Raw genomic sequence first — 21,948 nt, forward strand, 5'->3', positions numbered from 1 at the left:
TGCTCCGTCAAACCATACGCAGCCTCCCTCTTAGCGCTGCCAGCCATGCAAGAACAAATCACTGCCATCGAGCATTATCTGACAGGGCTGATGCATGGGGATGGGGTGAAATCACAAAGACAAACGTGGGTGTAGCTTTTTAGCTTTTTCTTTTCTTCCCCTTCTGCAGGAAAAGAGAAAGAAGAACCTCATGCAACTCCTTTTTAACATCTGTGCAACCGAAAATAAAACGCACTGGACGACTGAGACTCAAACTTTCTTTGTTTGCTCTGGCACTCGCTGCAAGCCTTTCATGTCCAACAACAATAACACTGACAAATATATGTAAACCCAGCCACAGAGGCAAGTGGATCTCCGTGCAATTAAATCTCCCCTATTCCATGCCAGAGTGAAAAAGAAGCAAGGAGAGAAAGAGACGCCAGAGGGGGATGAATAGAAAAATAGCTTGAGTGCTCCTCACACTTCAGCAGTTGAACTTCGCCTTCCCCTTGACCCTTACTGCTTGGTTCCAGTCAAATGCAAAGCAGGGACTAGCGCACAGGTCATCTGAAATTGGCCCTGGACATTGGCAAGGGATTACCAGGTCCTGTTCTCTCAAGAGAAGACATCTTGATTGGGCTGTTGGAATCTCCTCACTGATTATGCAGCGCCAGCCGAGCGCAGGACGAAGTAAAAGAAAGAGGGATGATTGGGTGAGTGGATGGCAAAGAGCATCTTTAAAAAGCATGTGTGTGCAGCGAGCGGCCACAAAAGACGGGCTCGGCATGCATCCTCATCTCGCTCAGTGGGGGGGGGGGGGGGTGGGTTTCTCCGCTTTCTCTCCCTCAGCCTGTGTGCTGTTTCACTGCTCCCTGAATCCTTTGTGTGTGACGCCCTCCGCTCCCTTCTATCCAACAAACTCTGCCCTGCCGCTTATTACGTCTGACTGTTTTTCTCATTTATGCTTTCCAGGCGGATTTGATATCAGCACCGATTCCCTTTATTCTCCACGTTTGTTCCGTCCATTCATCCTCACACGCAGAGTTTCTCTTTCTCTGCCTCCTTATCCTCTCCCCTGGTTTTCCAGGGTGTAAATGGCCGACACCAAGAGTTTCCTAACCATCGAAGAAGCCTCGCTGCTACCACCTAGGAGTGAAACCTCTTAGTGTGTCTGTGTTCGTACGGTACCTCAGAGGGTAGCAAAATGCTCAGCTCTGTGGGGGGATGTGGGAGAAAAAAAAGAAGAAATATGAGAACCTGCCGGGAAAAAAACTACAATGACACCATTTGAGAGAAAGAGAGATGAAAGACAGACTGAAAGTAGAATAATTGCCACCTTGAGTTTGCTGGTATTTTTGTGCAAATTGTAAAACGTGTCACCACAGGTAGAAGTCAGTTCCCTGAAGTTAGCACACTCTAATTTCTATTTAGCATTTCCAAACATTGTATTCCCTCTGTGCGAATCTTGTTGACCTTTCTACCTTGAGAAGAGCAGGGGAATATATCAAATATGTTAGCATCATATTTAAGAAAATACACAATGTGCCAATACCCTGTGGGAAAGTAAGAACGGAGTGTAGCTGCAGGGCATTTCATTCAGTCTCAAACTGGATTTAAACATGGAGGGTATTAACACTGACTCCACTCCACATCAACACTTTCTCCGCGTCAACCCACGTTACAGTCGACCAAACCCGCCGTCACTCCACCGGATGGGAAGCTGTTGTGACACGTGAAATGCTAAACCATTTTACTGTAACAGCTTTAAGTTGTGGGAGCTGGCAGCACCGCGCTACAACTATATAGAGCTGTGTTTACCGGAGACAGGCAGTGGTGTGGACGCCTGTTCGACTGTGTGACTGTAAGAGTTGTCTCGGCAGACAGAGCGAGTACATATTCACCCAGCAAAACGTGTGAGAGTCAGTCTGATGGAGAATCAGAGAGACAGGCGGAGGAAACACTCACCTGGATCAGTGTCAGGTCTTCCAGATTGAGCCTGAACAGGTGATTTCTGTGAAAAGAAGGAAACATGTCAGCTGACGGAGACATTTTCTGCAAATAAACTCAGAAAAGTGTGGGTGTTAAAGCATACTCCGTCAACTGTACAGTCTGTACGGTATTTATCTGTCTTCTCTTTATAGCCATTTCATCTTCACTGTGCCTGTAGCCATAAAGCCAACAGTACAAATGGATCTCCACCTCAAAAAACGAAGCTTAAATGACCCTATAAGGTGTGAAAGTGGCGCCTCACATGGAATAAGTGTCTTTTTTGCTGTCGTTTTCCCATCCAGCGCCCATGGTGTTTAAATACTACATGCATTTGAGTGTGTTAATCTTAGAGGCCTCTCCAGTGAAGATCAGGTTAATATGTCCCCCATGAGCCTTTTATATGAAAGAAGACATATCTTCAGCCAAACAAGCAGTCAACAACATGACTGAGTATATTTCCACCTGAACACTGCAGTTTGTGATGTCACAAATCAAAGAAACCAATCCTGTCAACTTGTGGATGGAGCTCAGTAGCGGGAAAAGGCCCAATAACAGCAGGTGAGCTGTGAGGGTGGGGAGACGTGGAGCAGGGGAGCAGGTTTAATAAGCTAAGCCACTGGAGAGGGACTTAAAAATTTGTTGTGGTTCAGTAATCGTTGGCACATTGCTTTCTTGAGGCAGTGGAAAGCAATTGAACTTTTGGCCAGCAAATACCTGGTCTGAAGTTCCTAGGTTTTTTTTTTCCATCTTCCTTGACAAAAGATGGCACCTACATTATCCACAATGGAACTCAACCACCACCAGTTCAGTCAGGGATTTAACTAGTTAATGTAGCCTTGAGCTGCCAGTGCTGCAAGCAGACTACAGAGATCTCGAAGCCTTTAGTCCACAACCCCAGATTTCTTTGATTTTCAAACTTGTCGTCTTCAGCTGTAGCGAATGTTGACAAGTAAAGTCACCAGTAAAGTTTTGCGCGGCACCATCTGGAGCCAAAGAATTATTTTTCCACATATGCCGGAGTGCTCCTTTTAGAAAAAAAAAAAACGGTATCTTTCCAATTTAAAACTGTGGAATCTTCGGCTTCTGAAGTTTTCCCACTAAGCAGTTAAAACGAACATTTTCATTAGTGACCTGAGAAGTGGAAAGAGTTAAGTCAGGTTATTCATGGCGACCAAAGTCAGAGAACAGCTGCATTCAGCCACCATAGCAAATGACGGAGCTCTGAGTTTCTCCAAACCATAATTAGAAGGTGAAACAGACATGATAAAGCAACGCGTCGATAAAAGGTTTGATCCTCATATCTCCTGGTTTTCTGTGTACGAGGAACAGTGAGAGTGAGACAGGCTGAGAGAAACGTTAAAGCCTGGTGGTGAGACCTCACTCTAATAAGTGCCTTGCCTGAAGCGTTTCCAATTTGCAAGGCACAAACAAAACACTTCCATATTTATTTTCAACTTTTCAAGAAACATCTAATGAATGCCCTCTCAAGAGCAATATGCTGGAGCTTAATGTCTGAGGATGTCTAGTAAAACCATGATGGACCACAAAGGGAGAACACATGAAACCTGACAATTAGGACTAAAGGTGTTATTTATTCTTAATTTTTACCTTTGAGATTTCTTTATTATCCATTTTTGGATAATAGTTTGTTCTATGAGCAAATCACAGTGTAGGAATTTGGGTCCGTGCCACAAAACTCTTAAATAATAATAACTTTTTTAGAGATTTACCTGAAAAGATGTTTAAAAATCTAGTAATAGCTTTTAAAAAGAATCCATGATGTTGATCTCTGAATGTGAACCATCATTTTGAAGTGCAGGCACTTTTTTTCCCATCAAGCAGATATCTCATTTTGGAGTTAAACTCGTCATCACACAAACACACACACAAACACATGCATGCAAACACTCGCCGAGATCCATAAATCTCCTGAAGAGTGGCTATCAGCCAGGTCTCAGCGCGGCCGCGGCCCCCTATTTTACTGTATTGATATTTGCATCGATCCCTCATTCCTTCCATTATCACTCATACTTCGAACTCAGCCTGCAGCCATCCATCCAGCCACATCATCTTTCCCAGTCGGACTCGGGAGACGCCGTGCTGGCATACACAATTGAACCAAATCTCTTGTTTGATCTTTTGAGTGCTGCAGATACCAGGTGTTGATAGGACTGACTGAGCTGTAGCTAAAAATAAGACATGGACACAAAAACAGTGTGTGTTATATTAAATTACATTATATTAAATTATATTATATTATATTATATTATATTATATTATATTATATTATATTATATTATAGATTGTGCAATTAGCTCCACAGGGAATTGACTCACCTTTTCAACCTTTGCTTTTAATCTGTTCACGCACAAACACACACGCACACATTTTCTCTGATTAGACTCTACCATCTAAGTACCTGCAGTACATTAGTAAATTCCCTGGGCTCACTTGGTTTCTGTTTATTTCGCTGCTCTCCTTCCTGCTGTTATCTCCTGTGCCTGTTGTAGTGAGTTTCTCTCTATTGACAACTAAAGCCATTAAGAGAAGTGCACAGCACACTTCATCTGGAATCAGCCAGCGTGAATGCATATACTCCTGTTCCTCTCACACACGCACGCACGCACGCACGCACGCACACACACACACACACACACACACACACACACACACACACACACACACACAAAACAAACACACACACACACTTGGCTGGGCTTGAAAAAGACAACGTACATGGAAACAATCTCCGAAGCCATTGTTGTCTGACTTTTGACATCTATAGAGAAACTGATCATTGCTCATGCAATGCACCAGCAAACATTGGGGAAAAAAGGACAATGCATGACAAGACAACAAAAGAGGGAGGCAGGAGGGACGAATGAAGTTTCTTTCTCATGCACGGCAACTCTGAACGTATCCAGACATTATTCCCGGGAGCTGTTTTTTGCGTGAATGCAAATGTCCAAATCAGTTGGAACAGATTCTACCCTGCAAGCTCCCTCGTACAAAGTGTGTGTGATGTCCAAATGAGTCCATGTGTGAACAGAACAAATGATTATCCAGAGGATTTCCACCAAGCGTGTTGATGACATTTCAATATCCGACTGGCTGTGAAACTAAGAATACAAACATCTGACAGTGAAGAGGATGGAGTATTTACATAAAAATGGCGACAAAAATGTCAAACCAGTGAGGCGATGAGATTCGAAAGCTTCTGTTGGCCAAAGCTGTCAGATATATTTAAGGTTTGATATAAACAAAACACTGTGACTTCAGCAGTGCAGGTTTTGCGTCACATCCTGTCTCCTGCACGCTCTACTCATGCGTCACCCCTCAAACCAAACAGACCTATTTTGCAGTGGGTGAGAATCTGACACGGACAACTCCAGTTGTGTGCTGCATGTGTGAAAGTCAACTCCAGACAATGTCCAGACCTGCTCGTGTGAGAAAACAGCACGAGAGAAGAGAAAAACCTCAGGATGTGTCTTACCTGGCACCGACGATCAGTTCGTTCTGGCCGGGGTCAAAGGTCAGCTGAGAGTAATCCACCGTGCCCTCCGCCTTGAACCTGGAGATCCACGGCTCCATCTCTGCCAATGACGGGACAGGAGAAAAACGACAGTGAGCCAATCGGAGCGGAGTGTGTTTACGACTGCAGGAGACAGCTGTGGTGATGAATGAGCTGCTGTTGACTTTACACAAGACACTTGAAGAGAGTGGGGATTGTTAAAGGCCAGAACGACAACCTCGCTCCACTACTGCTGTTATTAAGATATTCACTTATTCAACTGCAGGTGCATTAGTTTAAAGCTTTATTTACAAGTAGTGTACGTTCACTCAGACTAGCGCAAATACGTGTGTGGCATAAAATGCAAAAATTAATGAGGCAAGAAGCAGCAGACGCGTTGCAGACTGTGAATGAGACTTTGCTCAGTAGTTACAGGTCATTAGTGCTAATCGCTGCTGACATGTGCGACTGGCTGTTGCCACACCACACACCGACCTGCAGCAACACTCTGCAGAGGTGGAGGCTCCTTAAAAATAATTAGCTGCGTGGGACGGCTCTGTACCTGCCGTCTACAGTGAGGTATCACAGCTTGACATTATTTCAGATCAGTAAAGCTTCAGTTCAGCCTCCTTCAGGCTGAACAAATCCTACTTCAGACACCTCCTGCTCAATAACGTGAGAGGAAACACTGGGGCCAACAATGGCGGAATGCAACTCGGTTCATTTACTCAAGTGGTTAAGTTTTATTTTAGAATAATTGCATTTCTATTTTATACTACTTAATAATTCTCATCTATATTTCAGAGGGGGGAATTGGACTGCATTTTTAATAGCTGTGGTGCATTGCAGATTAAGATTTACATATTTAAAATATTATAAATACCTAAAACATTAGAAAATGTGATGCATAGCAAAAGTTTAAACTACCTAACAGTATGTAAAGCATTTGAAATGGGCTCCACGACAAATGGCAAAAACATGAAACTGCTGCATATGAATGCATCAGTAACAATTATCTATTAATATGATAATAATACAGCACTCACACAGGCATTTCTCTGCATCGCGACTCCAGAAACTCATGATCTAATATCATTTTTTGAAGTAACAAGAACATTTTGTGCAGACCACGTTAATTTCACAGGTTAAAATGTGACAAAATGTGTAAAGCCTGTAGGTTTCCATGTCCAACAAACGGGATTACATGTGATCACACGTGTCCAGATGTTTCCTACATGTGGACATCACCAACACATGACATGAAATCTAGTTTATATTATTGAAACTTGACCTGATCTCAAAGGTGAAGAAACAAACAAACAAAAACTGTAATTTCCTTTTGCCATAGGCCAGAAATCTAGATTATTATATTTCTGTGTGTTGGATGCACACATGAACCAAAGTTCAGATTTTTGTTTTCCTCTCTATCACAATGCATTCACAAAATTGCTCCGGTCAAACTCTAAATTCTTACCAGCGCTCCCCTATACTGGAGGAAATGAAGAGGAGAATGAATAAAGAATAAAAAAAAAAGGTTAAGAGCTGTCCTTGGTTGATAAGGTCACTCGTTCAAAAAATCATTTTACATGGATCAGAGTGCTCAGACATTAGTGCTCCTCTGGCTACATGTCTTAAAACCACAAGACCAGAGCCGAGACGCCAGAGGGAGAAAATAGTGAAATTTAGATTTCTTGTGTTATGACTCAGTGGGAACCTCTTTGATTTTTAAATTCCATTAAAAACTCTCCTGTTGACTGAGTGGTTTCCCGGATGAAACGTACACCCTGTATGAACCGTGAAAACTGATGAGATTCCAAACGCTTCCCCCAGTTTGGTGAACACACACCTGCACCTACACACATAAAGAGCACGAGAGAGAGAGAGAGAGAAAGCCAGAGATATCCCAGACAGTCACTGACATCTTATCCACAACATGCCTATTCTCATGGCGCCCAACCCATTAACCCCTGACCAATCGAATCTCAGGCCCGGGGTGGTTGCTGAGCGATGAGGACGGCCTGTCTGCCATCTGGTTACCTGATCTGGTTATTTGCGGGTGGTCAATCAGTCATTTCGATGACGTGTGCTCTCCATCGTTCGTCACATTGCTTGATCCACGGTCTTAATAACTTTTCCCGGCAGTGCTGTACACACAGATTGGATTTCACTTGACGAAAACGTCTCCATAATTGGGACATTTTCTGCAGATAGTGATTTTTTTATTTTTTAAAGTTACTTTCCAGATCTCCAGCAGGTCTGAGCTTTGAGCGACGGTTGCTACAGTGTTTTAAAATCACTCATCACTACATCTGTTAGATAATTCCAGACGAGAAATTTCAAAAGGGACTTTTTTCAAATTACCGGGAAGCCTTCCAACAGGGCCGATCAGAGAGAGAGAGGACAGCTTGAATACACTCCTCAAAACACATTATCTACTTCTTCGCACACCTGTCAGACGGCATTTCAAATGAAAGCATGTTCTCCCTCGACTGCATCAAAAGCGAGTGCTCCGGGTCTCTGTGACAAACGTGGGATTTCGGAGCGATTCCCCCCCCAAAAAAAGGAGACAGACAAACAGAGCTTCCAAAGAAACTTCCTCCAGCTCACGTAGAGGGACCGAACTCTGTCTCCCCTCACAAAACAACATCATCTGCTGTGAGACAGTTGTTCCCTTTCAAGTTTCCAGTGATGAGTACAAGAGGGCGACGAGAGGAAAAAAGCGTCCTGCGTCGGGGTTTTGCACCGCCGATGCATTTTCATTAGAAGTCGGCAAATAAATATCTGAGAGATCACGACCGACTTCACCCCAAAGTTTTCATTTTTCAAAAAAATCTTTGAATGTGCCAATCCCTCGGCACCACTGGGGTTGTTTTTTTTATGCCATCGAGCGGATCCCTGGCATACTAATGGAGCTGTGGCACCCCTCGGGGGGGAAGACGCCGCTTGACGAACTTCTCCCCATAAATCTCCCTGACTCACCGGGGGAGGCTCGCTAACACAGTGATGGAGTGTATGTGTGTGTGTGAGACAGAAAGAGAGGATATTTGTTGGGGTGTGCAAAAGGGGGCTAAAGGTTTTAATTGAACCGCACGCAAGGGATTGATGGATCTTTGTGACGAGGCCAAGGACTATTCATAAACATTCATATCCGGCGTGGATGGGCCCCTCCCAAGGCTCCGCGGTGAAATACACGGAGCTTCCAAAAGTCAAACTCGCGGGGGTATAAGCAGATCATAGTTTGATGATGCAAAACTGTGACACACTTGGGAAGACTTTCAAAAACAACGCTGCAGGATACCGCCTCAGCTCCGCCACCGACACTAATCACAGCGATTTGATCTCTGATCTATTTATTTGTCTTTAGATGGGTGGTAATAATTTTAGGGGGCACCCACAGGGGGTTTATGATCCCATAAATCACCCTTATTGTTAACCTAGAAGAAAAGGAAACAGTAGGGCAGCCCTCAGCTAATAAATATCATCTAAACCCCCCCCCCCCCCAGTCCTATTCATTATCCCACTTCCTCGAGTTCAGTCCTGCTCTTACATGGCTTCATGTCAGCTGCACTTTAAAAGCATGTGATAATGTAATCACATCACCACCAGTCATGCTTTTACAGGAGACGGCTGCCGATTATACGAAGGCGTAATCACACACACACACACACACACACACACACACACACACACACACACACACACACACACACGCGCGCGCGCGCGCGCACACACAGAAACGCACATCCCTCGCCCCCTTCTTCTGCTCGGTCCCCATCTTATCCTCTTAACCCCTGTCTTCCTCCTCCTCAAAATAGAACAGCCCATCACTCCCATCCTATTTGTTATTCCCCTCTCTGACACGGCGAAGTTGACACAAAGACAAAATGACAGGGATGTATAAATATTTACACCCAGCATCAGAGGCCACACCAGTCTTCAGTCTGCCAGCGCTCAGAGTTACAGCTCTTCAGTGCTGCCGGGCCGACGGCAACGGCCACATGTGGAACCAATTCTGAAACATGAATGTTTATTTTTTTCCCTCAGTGGTGTAAATAGAGGGTGGCAGTAGGCACTTTAATGAATGGGGAGTAACTTGACGCTAAACGCTGCCCCGTGGAAATGGGCAGTAGAAGAATGCCAACTAATTGGTCAAGTTGGTGAGAGGAAAAAAAAACGTTCAAGGAGCGGTCGAAAAAACAAACACCTGCCGAGTTTGAGAAAACCTAAAGAGCGAGGAAAGGTCGGCGAGGACCTTCACGCGTGGCTCAGCGCTCGGCGGTTTCTCTCCATTATGTTATTTGCAGAAAAAACAAGGAGCACATTTCTGAGCTGAAAGTCCTAAAAGTGAAATTAGCGTGGCTGTGCTGTGGCCTGAGGGCAACAAATGAGTCATGCAAAACAAAACCACTGTGAAGCCACAAATAAGTGCAGTAGAAAATATTTAATCTAATGTGTATTTAGGAGCTATTGCCTGTGGGGGTGTACACAAATCCAAAAATATGAGCGGACCCGTGCCAGCTTTTGAAGTAAAAACATGGCTCGGACATTGCTGACCTTGAACGCGAGTAGAGCTAAAGTTAACGTTTGGGAATTTTTCAACTTTAAAGACCTCTGATGGTTTTAAATCTAAAGCAATCACGCCCAGATGACCAATTGGAGGATCCGTGATACTGGTTTGCAGCTTGTTTTGTTTATGAATGCTATGAGGCCATTTGTTTATTTTCCTGCTTTCCCTTCCCCCTCTCTAACGATGTGTTGGCCGTTCAGGGACGATAAAAAGCCGAGTTCGGTCTGTGGTTGTAAAACAAGACTGCCGGTTCTGCTCCTCAGAGACACGGCCCTCAGCTTGGCCTGTGAAGCCATTGTTTACACTTCAGTTTATACCCTTTAAAAGCCTTCAAGCCTTCACATAGGAAAACTAAAATACAATGCTTTATCAATACAGTAGATTTCCGCTTTAAGCAACAATAACATTGCAAAAGCTTGATTATAAGACTTGCTATAACATATCTTCAAGAAATGGGGATTAAATCTCTCAACAGCCCTCGTAAAATAATCATTTGAATGAAACATTTACATTGGAGCTCTGCTGCGGCTATTTGCAGAGCGCAGCGAGTGCACCTTTTGGGGTAAACATTTGGAGCGCGGCTTCTGAACTTTCTTTCTGAAACCCCACATTTCTGAAACCACCATAGAAAGCAGAAAACAGTCTTTGGACTGCAGCATCCTCGCACCACAGTAGCAGTTCTGTCAGCCAAGTGTTGTGCCAAGTCACAAAACCACCGTCCCTTGTGGGGTCAGACCGTTGCGGGGACACGCCCTTCCACACTCAGGCCACAATCACATAGAGAGAAAAGGAACACTGAGACTGGAACACTCTCGGTAAACCCTTGACCTTGGCTTCTCACGACGAGTCACAACCGCTCTTTGGGTTCTGCATTGTTTAACTGTATTTTTACCAGCCCAGCTGAGGCTGTGAGCTGTTCCAGGGAGTCTAAGAATCTCATTGGAGTAGGTTCAGATTCAGTGGCAAGAGCTACTAATTAAAGGTGAAGCCGAATATCACTCTTCTGCTTCCAAATACCCTACTGTCAGCTCCAACCTTGTACTTGAATATAGGGGTGTCTAGACTGTCTTTGTATAGAGCAAGGGTTGCTGGCTCTCTCTACTTAAAGTCTTCATGCTAAGCTAAGCAGCTGCTGGCTGTAGTTTCACCTTCAAGCAGTTTTCAGACATGAACTCCAGAAAATGTCTCGAAAATGAGGTCCTGACATATTCTGTAGTTTGTCTTTCACATATAAAGAATGCAGCCGGAGGTCGTCTTGGTCAGACACTGTCACAACAACAGGAAAATACAGTATATAATAAATATAGTAATGTTCAGGCAAGGCGTGGTGCCAGAGTAAGGCACGCAGGAGGCAGGACATGACGTATAATTTTAGCTGCAGCAATCACATGTTTTTGTTTACACCACATTGAGACCAGCATTGAATCTATCGCCAAAAGCCCTTGAATACCATCTTCCCAAGTTGACCAACCAAATCTTCAACCTTGTTTCTACATATATGGCACCTCGTTTTCACCCTGAGATATCGGTATTCTCTTTTTTCAGTTTTGCATCCGTCCGCATGACATCCACACGTCCTTTTCCTGCTTGATTTTCACGTGGGCTCACTCTGACTCAGACATTTGCGTTCTCATATACAGCCCCTATGGGAAAAAGTCTGTACTTCATGTCTCAACGCAGCTTTAATGAACAGACTCACTTCTAACATAGTTTCTGATAACAAAATGTGAAACTACACCTTTAAACAACTGTACAGTTGAGCACTGGCAGTACAGCTCTAAATGTATGTGTGTATGTCCAAGATTTACCCTGAGTGGAGCAGTATTGTTGTGTTGTTGTGATCCACAAGGGGAAATCTAATGTGTTTGTAGTTCTCCCAGCTTGGCTGAAGATGACACATTCACATTCTCAACGACCAGGGATTACACTACATTACATGGCGCACAATGACTCACAAAGGAGAATGAAAATAGGTCTAATGAGAGGTTTATCTTCCCTTACACATGGTTTGTGCGGATGTGTATGTGACTGTATGTTCCATTTATGACTAACACTTCTTCTGCGTTTACTGCAAAAAAAAAAAGAAGCAAAGGCCTGTAATTTGGCAGTCTTTAAAAGCTGTGTGTACTGTACAACTCGGAACAATGAGATGCATTTGAAGTGCACAAAGACTATCATCAGGCCATGAAAGAGAAGTTATCGGGAAAAAACGGAGTGAAAAGCTCTTTGGGAGACCAGGGGGATTCAGCAGCTGCTCTGCAAAGGTGCTGATTCTGGCAGATTAGGGTAACTAAGTAAACAAAGTGCAATGATAAAACTTGTGTTGTAAGGAAACTTCCTGTCCCCGCATGACAGCAAGAAAACATCTAGTCTCGCAAAGTCTGCAGTGCTTTGGAGCTCTCACGACCACGGCAACTAAACTGATGTGCGCGTAGTTAACAAGCTCGTAAGAAACTTTGGATGAACTTTTAGGGATCAACACCCTTAATAAGCCAATGAAACCTACATGCATACCTGTTTCTGGATCAGTGCAGTTTAATTTTATGAAAAATAATTCCACCTTTTTATGGTTTGCATAGACTCCATCTGGTTTAACACGTAACCTAACACTCCCAAAAGAGCACGAAAGTGAAGTCAAACGCTGAAGGCGCGACTGGCTGTAATTCACTGTGAGGTGAACTGTGAAATTTCATCCAGGTGCCAGCCACCGTGAGTCAAGACTCAAAAGTTGCATGTCAGCGTGATCTGGGGATGTGGAGAACAGATCATCTCCCCCTGACATGATGGGAGAGAACCAAATGACGAATAATCACACTTATTTCGGTTCCCGTGGGAAAGGGGCAGACAGGTACACGGAAGCTGATAACACCCTGATCAGCAGCTTCCCATTTCTAATATTAGCGAGGGGCCAAAACTTTATTAAGAAACATGACGGACAGAAACACATTGCTCTTGAAAGTTTAAAAAAGGAAGGATGATAAGATAAAGATACTGCAAGGTGAAATTGCAGAAAAAAGTCATCCTTGTTTTCACTCAACTTTGTCAAATCTTAATAACGGTGCGACACTTCATTAGGTTTCATTATTTAGAAGAATTCATGTTCTTAAATCTGCTTAGGATCTGCTACGAACCTGACAGAGAATCAACATGTTTATAAGTTTCCCACAGTGTAAAGTAATCCAGCTATGGTACACAAGAGGAAATTGCTTCGAGCTTATTTGCAGTGTCAGACTTTGAAAGCCCATACTCCAGGAAATGAACCACTTTGTCATGTGTTGGTATAGCAGCGATAGGAGATGTAAATTACAATGTAAATGATCAGCTCCATTCTGAACGTGCCCTCAAGCTTTAGGCTTCCGGAGGAGGACCTTAATGAAGACTTTCCCAATGTGGTACTTAATATAGTACTTAACACGCTACTACTACAATATGTCTCCATTGAAGCTGCAGAGCCTCTAATCCACCTCGCCGCAGGAAGAAGCCATTGTATCATCGCAGCTGATCACTCAGACCTAAAGACACTGAGCCGCAGACAGCCAGTTCCTCTCTCGTCCTTTTCCCTGTGCAGTTGCCTTTGTGTTAGTGAACCATGTCTGATTGCTTACCGAAATGTCGACCCCCTTTATCAATGCTCCCATATTTCAACCAAGGCATTAAGCCACCGGAGCTTAATGGGCCATTGTGGTACATTAGAGAACACAAACGCATTGACCATGGCTGACCCGCTGGCTGGTGTGTGGTCCTCCGCACGCAGAAAGCACAGGGCGAGAACGTACCGCGTTAGCCGGGCAGTTAGTCATCATCACTGCACTCAATTGGCACAGAGGGAGGACTGCCACCTCAGCTAAGAATGAAGTGACAAAGACTGGGGAAGAAAGACGGAGTGAGAGCCTGTGCCGGGGCGGTGGAGATGAGTTTTTGCCTGCATGGATCTTAGTACACACCGTGACCTTGGTCCTTCAGTAAACTTAATCCACAACAGATACGATGTGATTATCTGACTGGGAGTCTACTGGACTGAAAACAGCTCATTGACATTTTGCTGTTTTCTTAGTGAGTACGGAGTACTGCAAAGATCACGACTGATACTTCCCTTTAACCACATTTCACAGCTTTTCATTAATGTAGTGAGCAATGTAACAAAGAGTGTCAGGACAAAGAACTGTATCTAAAACCTGCTGAGCCTTGTAGTTAAGGTATACAACAAAGGTAATTGCGCAGCCTGCTATGTACATCTTCATTTAAGGAACAACCGAGGAGGAAAAAAGGAAATTAAAGGAAAGTAGGAGAAAGTTTTCTTTCACAGCCTAAAAACTGAACATGAATTAAAGTTTTGTGACGATAAAGCAGAAACCAGTAAAAGCAAGAAACTCTTGAATATATATATCTTTCAAAATTATCACTATTTTATTTGACTTTGATTTCATGCAGACGTAGACATAAGCAGGCTTTTCATTTCTACTCAACAACAGGACTGAAACTATGGAATAGTGGTAGTTGGCAAACTAACTGTGCTAATGACGTGAAAAGAGAATCTCATGCAAGGGCTCTTAAATATGGACTTTTTGACAACATACATGATACTGTGCTCAAAGACTGAAGGAAAAGTAAGTAAGAGTTTATTATGGTACTGGAAAGTAGCCCTACAACTATACTATACTATAGTGCATCAAGCTAGTGAGCTAGACATGCTAACGTTAGCAGCTTATTTGAGTATAGTAACATTGTTGAATCTATCCCTGACAATATTGCTAGTGTTTTTGAAAAGGCCAATAAAAACTAAAATACCCTTAAAACCGTTTTAATTAAGTATTACTCAATTGTACTATTTCCATAGACAGCGAGAAACACAGCTTGCGAGGTAACAAAGCTATGATTAGACAATAATTGTTTGAGTTTAATCAACAGTCAATTCACATTAAATCAACTCATTTTGAATTAAACTGTGAATTCTATCCGTCTATAATCTAATCAAAGTTTCAGGCTCATTGTTTTCAGGTTCTTTTAACCCAAATTATTTTGGGACATGTTTATAATAATTCCCATGTGGATTTTATGTTGTTAAGACAATTGTAGAGGTTGACTCTTTTACTCCAGATTACTTTTGGTACTTTCAACAAAATAAGCCAATGATAATAATGATTTCCTTTTGTGAACGTGCAGTGGAGCATTCTTGTTGTGGCGCCATTGCTTGAGGAAATTACCTTAACAATCGGGCTCTGTTAACTAGCTGCCCGATAAAAATGTCAATGTCTTCTGTTCTTTTTCCTTTGGTCGTAAATTTGCTCCAAACAGAGGATTGGCAATGTCTCCATGTGCGTTTATGTCTCCTAGCAACAGTAAAAACGTCCCGATGAAACGGTGCAGAAACTGTCCATATGCGGTCTACAAATCTAACGTCGTGTAAAGTGGAGGTAGAGGATGATGGAGGAAAGAACTTGATTAAGGTTCAAGTGAAAGACTGAAGGGAGGGAGAAATGGATGGAGAATGAAAGGATATAAATTACTCTGTACAGAATACTGGGAAGTTCACAAAACCAAGGAGGGAAATAAAAACTTAATGAGCTGCATCGATGGTCTCACCCTGGTGCTTGTGTGTGTGTGTGTTTACCTGAGTGTGGGACGAGTGGGTGCTCCATCTTGTGACAGGGTGACTCAGGCAGCAGCACTGGCCCTCTCCTACCGGCCACGCTTGCAGGCCGCAGGACCAGCATGCACTGCAGCAAGAGCAGTGCATGCTGGGTAAAAGGGCGTCCCATGGGGGCCTGAGCTTAGCTCACTATTCCTCAGGCCTCAGGGGGCCAAGACCATTGGAAAGACACACCTGGAGAGACAGAGGAGAAACAGTCAGGTTTGGGTTTGAACAAAGGCTGATGTCACAAGCGCTGAAAAGCTTTAAACGCTATCGGACCTCTGTATCACTACAATCTCAAAGTATTCATGAAAATCAGTCAAAATAAACCCTTACGAAACATGAAGGAGGGAGGGAGGTGTAAAGAAGAGCGAGTGGCAGGGGGTGTTGGGAGTTGTTGTTGGGAGCAGCTCGTACTCCTCACAGGCACCCGGAGACCTCACCTCTCTCACCCCTGACACCCGCTGCATGAATCACACACGGCTCTGCATGAACTCCAACACCTAATGAGTGCGTCTCTGCGAGTGCGTCGTCTCATATCTCATATTACATCCCCTCTGTGCGTGTCTCTGTTCCCACTTCAGAGGAGGCTTTCTTGTATTTAATGATGAAAGGCAGCCATTCTTACATGTGCGCTGTGTGCATTCGTGTGTTTTCCATTATTACGAGACTGTTTCTTCGCGGGTGACGGATGTGTCAGCTGCACGGCACCCCTCCTCGTGGGTCAATTAAACCCTATGGCTGCTGCCGATCTGATTTGTTTGTATTCACACACCCGTATCCTCAAATTGCTGGATATTATACTATAACACTTACAGCATACTCATTCGTCCTGGAAAAGCCATTTGCCGCAAGAAAAACAAAGCCGTTTGGGCGACACAATTGTTTATAATTTCTTTCTTTTATGTGTGGGGGTGCATTGATAAGTGGTCTAGACCATCTACATCATTGCTTTTTAATCATTCATGTCATTCTATCACAAGGAATGATTCGCGCCGAGCACAACAGAAGAATAAGCCTCCCCGAATGTATCCCACATTATGAGTGAATATCTTAACTATAAAAGGGCGAGTAATGGCAATTTGGCTTTGCTAAAATGTATCATACTTGAAAATGTATTCTGTAGCCGAGCCTGCGGAGTGGAAATGTGCTTTTCATTTGTTGTCCACTAACTGGGGAGGGGGTGGGGGAATGTGTTTTGTATAGGAGGAACATAACAGTCCTCCGTCCATGACAGATCTGATTAAGTGGTGAATAAGCAAAACAATTTTTTTTGCACATAGAAAAATCTGCACGGTGCAAAAAAAAAAGAAGAGAAAAGCCAAACGGAGCTGTGGTGGTGGACATTTGCTCTCTGCAGACAAACCTCGTCTTGTCTCCTCTCTGAAGTATGAATCGTCCTTAGAAAGCTTAGAGTGGCTCTGGGGTAACATAACACACCTAGAATGGAAAGTTTACTCTGCCTTTAGTGTGGATGAATAAGCGTCGTGACCTTGGGGCTTTTATGGAATTCATTTAAAGTCCAATGTATCACCGCACGCTGCAGTGGGGGATATGTGGTTTGCCTTAACCCGCGGAGTAATGTAAAACACCTGTCATCCACAGCGGGGGGGAAAGCAAGTGACAGCCACTGCCACTTGCCTCTCTCTGTTCCTCGCCCCGTTCGTCTCGATGATTCACTCGTCAGCTTCTATACTCTTTCGCGTATCTGCTTTAGTCGCTCTGTCATCTTACATGTCACTTTTCTTTGTCTGCCACTTTCCTTGACAGTTCCTACCTATTTTTTTTTTTTCCTCCTCAGCCACCGGAGAGCCATTTTACCTGTTGCAGCTGAAAGTGAGCGAGTCGTTTTCAGCGGGTCGTCTGTTAGCTGGAACATTCTTCTTGACATTTTTCATTGAGTCTTATAAACTTTTATGTCTGCATTCACTAAGCGGAAATATATTTCATAATCTTCTGGGCACAGAGGTGAACTTGACATAGGAAATGAGATTATTGCTGTTTTTGCAGTCGCGTGTGTAATTTGAAAGGGCCGCGGGCATTCACACACTCCAACACACACAGACTATGACAGGAGCAGGAGCCGAGGTCAGAGGGTTTGTTGACCTTGCTCCCTCTGCTACATGCACACAACCTCCTGTCGGCCTGTACGCGTCTCCGCACACGTGCAAACACATGTGGGTGTGCATATTTAAAATTCACACCAGTTCCACCATGTTGTACATGTATAATATCTACTGCTATTGCAAGCTATCATGTGGCAATTTCAGCTTTATTCATGTTTTGTAGTCTTGTGGGGAGTTTATGAGATTTTAAAAGTCTTTTAATTGTGGTTAAATATAATGTTAAAGGTGCCCTGTGTTGTCTTTTTTTGTAAAGAAACAAAACTTTTTGTTACCTAAACGCCTCGTGTGTTTCCTTGAAGTCCAACACATGTTTGCTAGATTGTTGTCTTCTTCTCCTTTGCCTTTCTTGTTTTTTTTGCACATTACCACCACCAACGGGAAGTCAGGGGAATAGCGTGAAAATGGTATGTGCATCCTCCTGCATAGGAAAATAGACTGTATATAAAGATGGACGACACATCTACCACGTCCTCCCACTATCCATAAATAAATCCAAAATAGTCAGGACGCGAAGGCTGCCATCTTGCACATTTTGTCTGTGCAGTAGTGATCGGGGATGGAGCTGCGGTAGTGACGTCCCACTGATACATGCGCTCGACCAATCGCCAGTCAGTCTCAGCTGTCAATCCAGACATTGCAACTCATTTATAAAGTAACTAATAAAAAACAAACCTATTAGAAAAGATAGTACTTGCACAATTCAGTGTGATAAGAACTACCTAAAATGAGAGAATCCATCTTTGAGAAAAAAATATTTGCTGTGTAATTTAACTTTTTAGTTTGTTGCACCATGTTCTATCTGCTCCCATGAACGAGGCAGGATTCATGACCTGTTCTGCAGCCGGCCACCAGGTGACGATTAAAATGCTTCGGCTTCACTTTTTGGGAGCTATCATGTCGTCCATCTTTATATTCAGTCTATGCATGATACATAAAGGGACTCACTAATAAAACCATTACTCATAATATCATAAATGGTCACAATCCCAACCAAGTATCTTGAATTTAACCATTGAATTATTAAACAAAATATGTAAAATAGCAGGTTTGATTAAGAAGGAATGAAGGAATCTAAATTATGTTCAATGGGACTTTTATTTGAATTTGAAATTTAATTTATTTTTCGATTCTGCAGTGACAGCAAAAATAGCATTTTGCATATTTAAAGTCAGAGTCGAATTGCATATAAGCCCTCATTGTGTTTGCCTTATACTTCCAACATCTGGTTTGAATGAATCTCCACATGCTTCCATTGCTGCATTAGCATGAAGAGGAACCCTAATGAAAACCTGCCATCACGCAGTGACACACAGGAGACCTCTAAACTCTGAGACACTGTAAATATTTATAAGCCATAAATAAGAAAATGCACATGTCACTTTAAAGGCCCTTGGATAACCTGATTTATACCACACGTCATTTGCATCATGCCTTTTTATTTAAGTAAGAGTCAGCCAGGAGTTGATTTAAAACCAAACCATTTGAACTGTTGTTTCATTCGCCTGAAGTGATCTCTGGTGGATCCTATTTTCTCTTTAACTCACAACAAGCCACGCACTGACAGGTCCTGTGGGAGAAAACTGGAAGAGCTTTCTGAGCTGTTCGGTGGTCTAAACCCTAAATCATCTCCAGGGCATCAGTACAAGCCTCCTCCTCCTCCACCACCACCACCACCACCACCTCCACCTCCTCCTCCTCCTGCTGCTGCTGCTCCTGCTGCTCCCACTCCTACTCCTTTCTCCGTCTCTCTCACACTTCTACAAATATGGACACACAAGAGCGCTCGTGCAGCGCCTGAGCATTTACAGCACATACACACACTGAAATCACCTTGGGACCAGGTGATGGATAACAGCAGAGTACATTCAGGGCACGGAGCAGAGGGAACCTGAGCAACACAAAAACTTAGCATGGGGTAAACGATGTTGTCATTAGAAATGCATGTGCGGAGCAGATAATAATGTATAATACATCATGCAAGCCGAGATAGTGTGAAACTTTGATGTTCTATTGATGTTTTTTTAGTTCTAATTGGGTTTTGCTTGTGTATTTGTCTGCATAATAACTGTAAGAACGGTTACTATCCTGATATGCACTGTTTTGCTCTTTCAAACCTAGAACGGCACTTAAAGCACATACCTCCACCAAAGTTTACCACCATATTGCATATACCGTAGATGTATTGAGATCAGATACAAAGACCGTGAAAAAAGACTCTCCTGGAATCGCCTACTTAAAACAATCCACATCCGAAAGTATCCAACAAGTTTCAAGACAATTGGTTCAGTCGTTTTTGTGTAATCCTGCTAAAAGACAGAGAAACAGCAATGAAAACATAACCTTTTTGGCGGAGGCAATAAAAAAACTAAGGAAACACATTTACAGACCGTCATCAGTACCTTGCTTTATTGCCCACACAGTTTCTGGCTGTTTTAAACTCATCCGGGTTTTATCCGAGGTCGTTTCTGCCTCCAGAGCACACAGTCATCCAGGAAAATGTCGTAAATACAATCAGACATCAATCAGTGATGTGGCTTTGCATGAAAAATATATATGAGCGTTAGCAGGAGCATTTTAAGGGACTTTTGGGGACCCAGGCACTAAATCAAACTCTTCACTGTAGTCTTAAACCAAACCTTTAAAACTGCAAAGCCTTCAGTAGAAAGCTTGTGGCATGGGGCCTCCTGTACACAGCCGATCATACAGTTTAAGGAGGTTCTCACAAAATGATTGCTGCTCTGGACTCAGCCGCTCTCAGGGGCCCTCTCTGAACTCGGGGCCCCCAGGCGATTGCCGTACAATACAACATTATTACCATCTTTTCAAGTTTAAAAACAAATACCTATCGTAATCTATACCCATTAGAGTCTGGGAAAAATAGTGAAATGTAAATTTCATGATCCGCAGACCCGTACTTTAACCTTAGCCATTACAACTAAATGACAAACCATAACTCTGACATCACCCTGAACTCTAAAACCAAGTCTTAACCATCAGTCATGTAAAGTAAATGCCCAAAATGTCCTCAATTTCCCAAAATGTCTTTATGCCAAAGGTCAAAAAACTCACACTGGTCCTCAAAATGTGCAACCACACACACACACACACACGCGCGTGCACGCTCTACATCTTTGCATTTCGGCCGTTGAGGTGTCGGCTATCTAATCAATTGAAGTCTTCCTGCAGTAACGAGCGGAGAGAGGATCATATTAACAGCAATATTGATTTTGTCTGAGGGCGACTTCATGGTGCTTACATTACACCATACATAATGAATAGACTCCCAAATAATCGCCGGCTTTGTGATCGCCACAGCGACACGTGCATACACACTCGCACATAAACAAGATTGTCAAACACGAATGGTACAGATGATCCATCTGTCCAAACACAGTCAGAGTAGTGTGAGATTGGGGTCACACCACAGTGCTGATGGATGCCTCTCTCTCTCACTCTCTGTCTCTCTCTCTCTCTCTCTCTCTCTCTCTCTCTCTCTCTCTCTCTCTCTCTCTCTCTCTCTCTCTGGCCAGACAGGACACACACACCAGTAAAACCAGCCCAGACTTTGCTTTACACCAAAGCACAAAAACACGGAGCTGCTTTACTGTATATATACGTGGCTGTTTACGATTTGTGAGGCAGAACGCTTGGATGCAACCGTCTGGGTGTTTGGCTGTTTATCGCTCTGTCTATCAGGCGGGTTCTTGCCAGCTTTTGTTTGTTGTTCTGCGTCCCTGACTGCCAACTGGTAGCTACGATGTTGGCGTCTTGTGTTTGGACCAAAGCAAACAAACACAAACACACACAGAGAAATGACGGAGATGTTTGCTTTTTACTTTGCTGGCTGACAGGGACAGCTGTCCACTCGATTGTCTGACTGATTAGTCTGCGTTAGAGCTAAATTATTGATTGATAAAAAAAAAAATAGCAATGATGGAAATGACAAATGTCTACAAATGTCACAGCTCAGCAAACGGCTGCCTGACGGGCCAAATGTACAACCGATTCCCTGGCTGAGTGACCGACAAACTAGATGACCAGGCGGGCAGACTGAATGACAAGTGATCTGCCAAGATAACATAATATAGACGAGTGACTGACAGAGACTGATGACTGAGTGAGCGGCTGCTGCGTAAAACATAAC

General features: G+C 43.4%; 1 protein-coding gene across 4 annotated transcripts in view; it reads right to left on the reverse strand.

The window, feature by feature from the left end:
* sema5a (sema domain, seven thrombospondin repeats (type 1 and type 1-like), transmembrane domain (TM) and short cytoplasmic domain, (semaphorin) 5A) overlaps positions 1 to 21,948 on the reverse strand; it is a 127,780-nt gene that overhangs the window by 77,415 nt on the left and 28,417 nt on the right. For all 4 annotated transcript variants that reach the window (XR_004612334.1, XM_034572537.1, XM_034572535.1 and 1 more), the window contains exons 2-4: positions 15,658 to 15,870; positions 5,462 to 5,561; positions 1,945 to 1,990 (exon numbers count right to left, since the gene is read on the reverse strand). Coding sequence is in view for 3 of the 4 variants with exons in the window: in XM_034572537.1 (XP_034428428.1) it covers positions 1,945 to 1,990; positions 5,462 to 5,561; positions 15,658 to 15,805 (294 nt within the window). In the remaining variant the exon portion in view is untranslated. The remainder of the gene's footprint in view (positions 1 to 1,944; positions 1,991 to 5,461; positions 5,562 to 15,657; positions 15,871 to 21,948) is intronic.

This window comes from Hippoglossus hippoglossus, chromosome 20, assembly GCF_009819705.1.
Source record: "Hippoglossus hippoglossus isolate fHipHip1 chromosome 20, fHipHip1.pri, whole genome shotgun sequence".
NCBI lineage: Eukaryota > Metazoa > Chordata > Actinopteri > Pleuronectiformes > Pleuronectidae > Hippoglossus > Hippoglossus hippoglossus.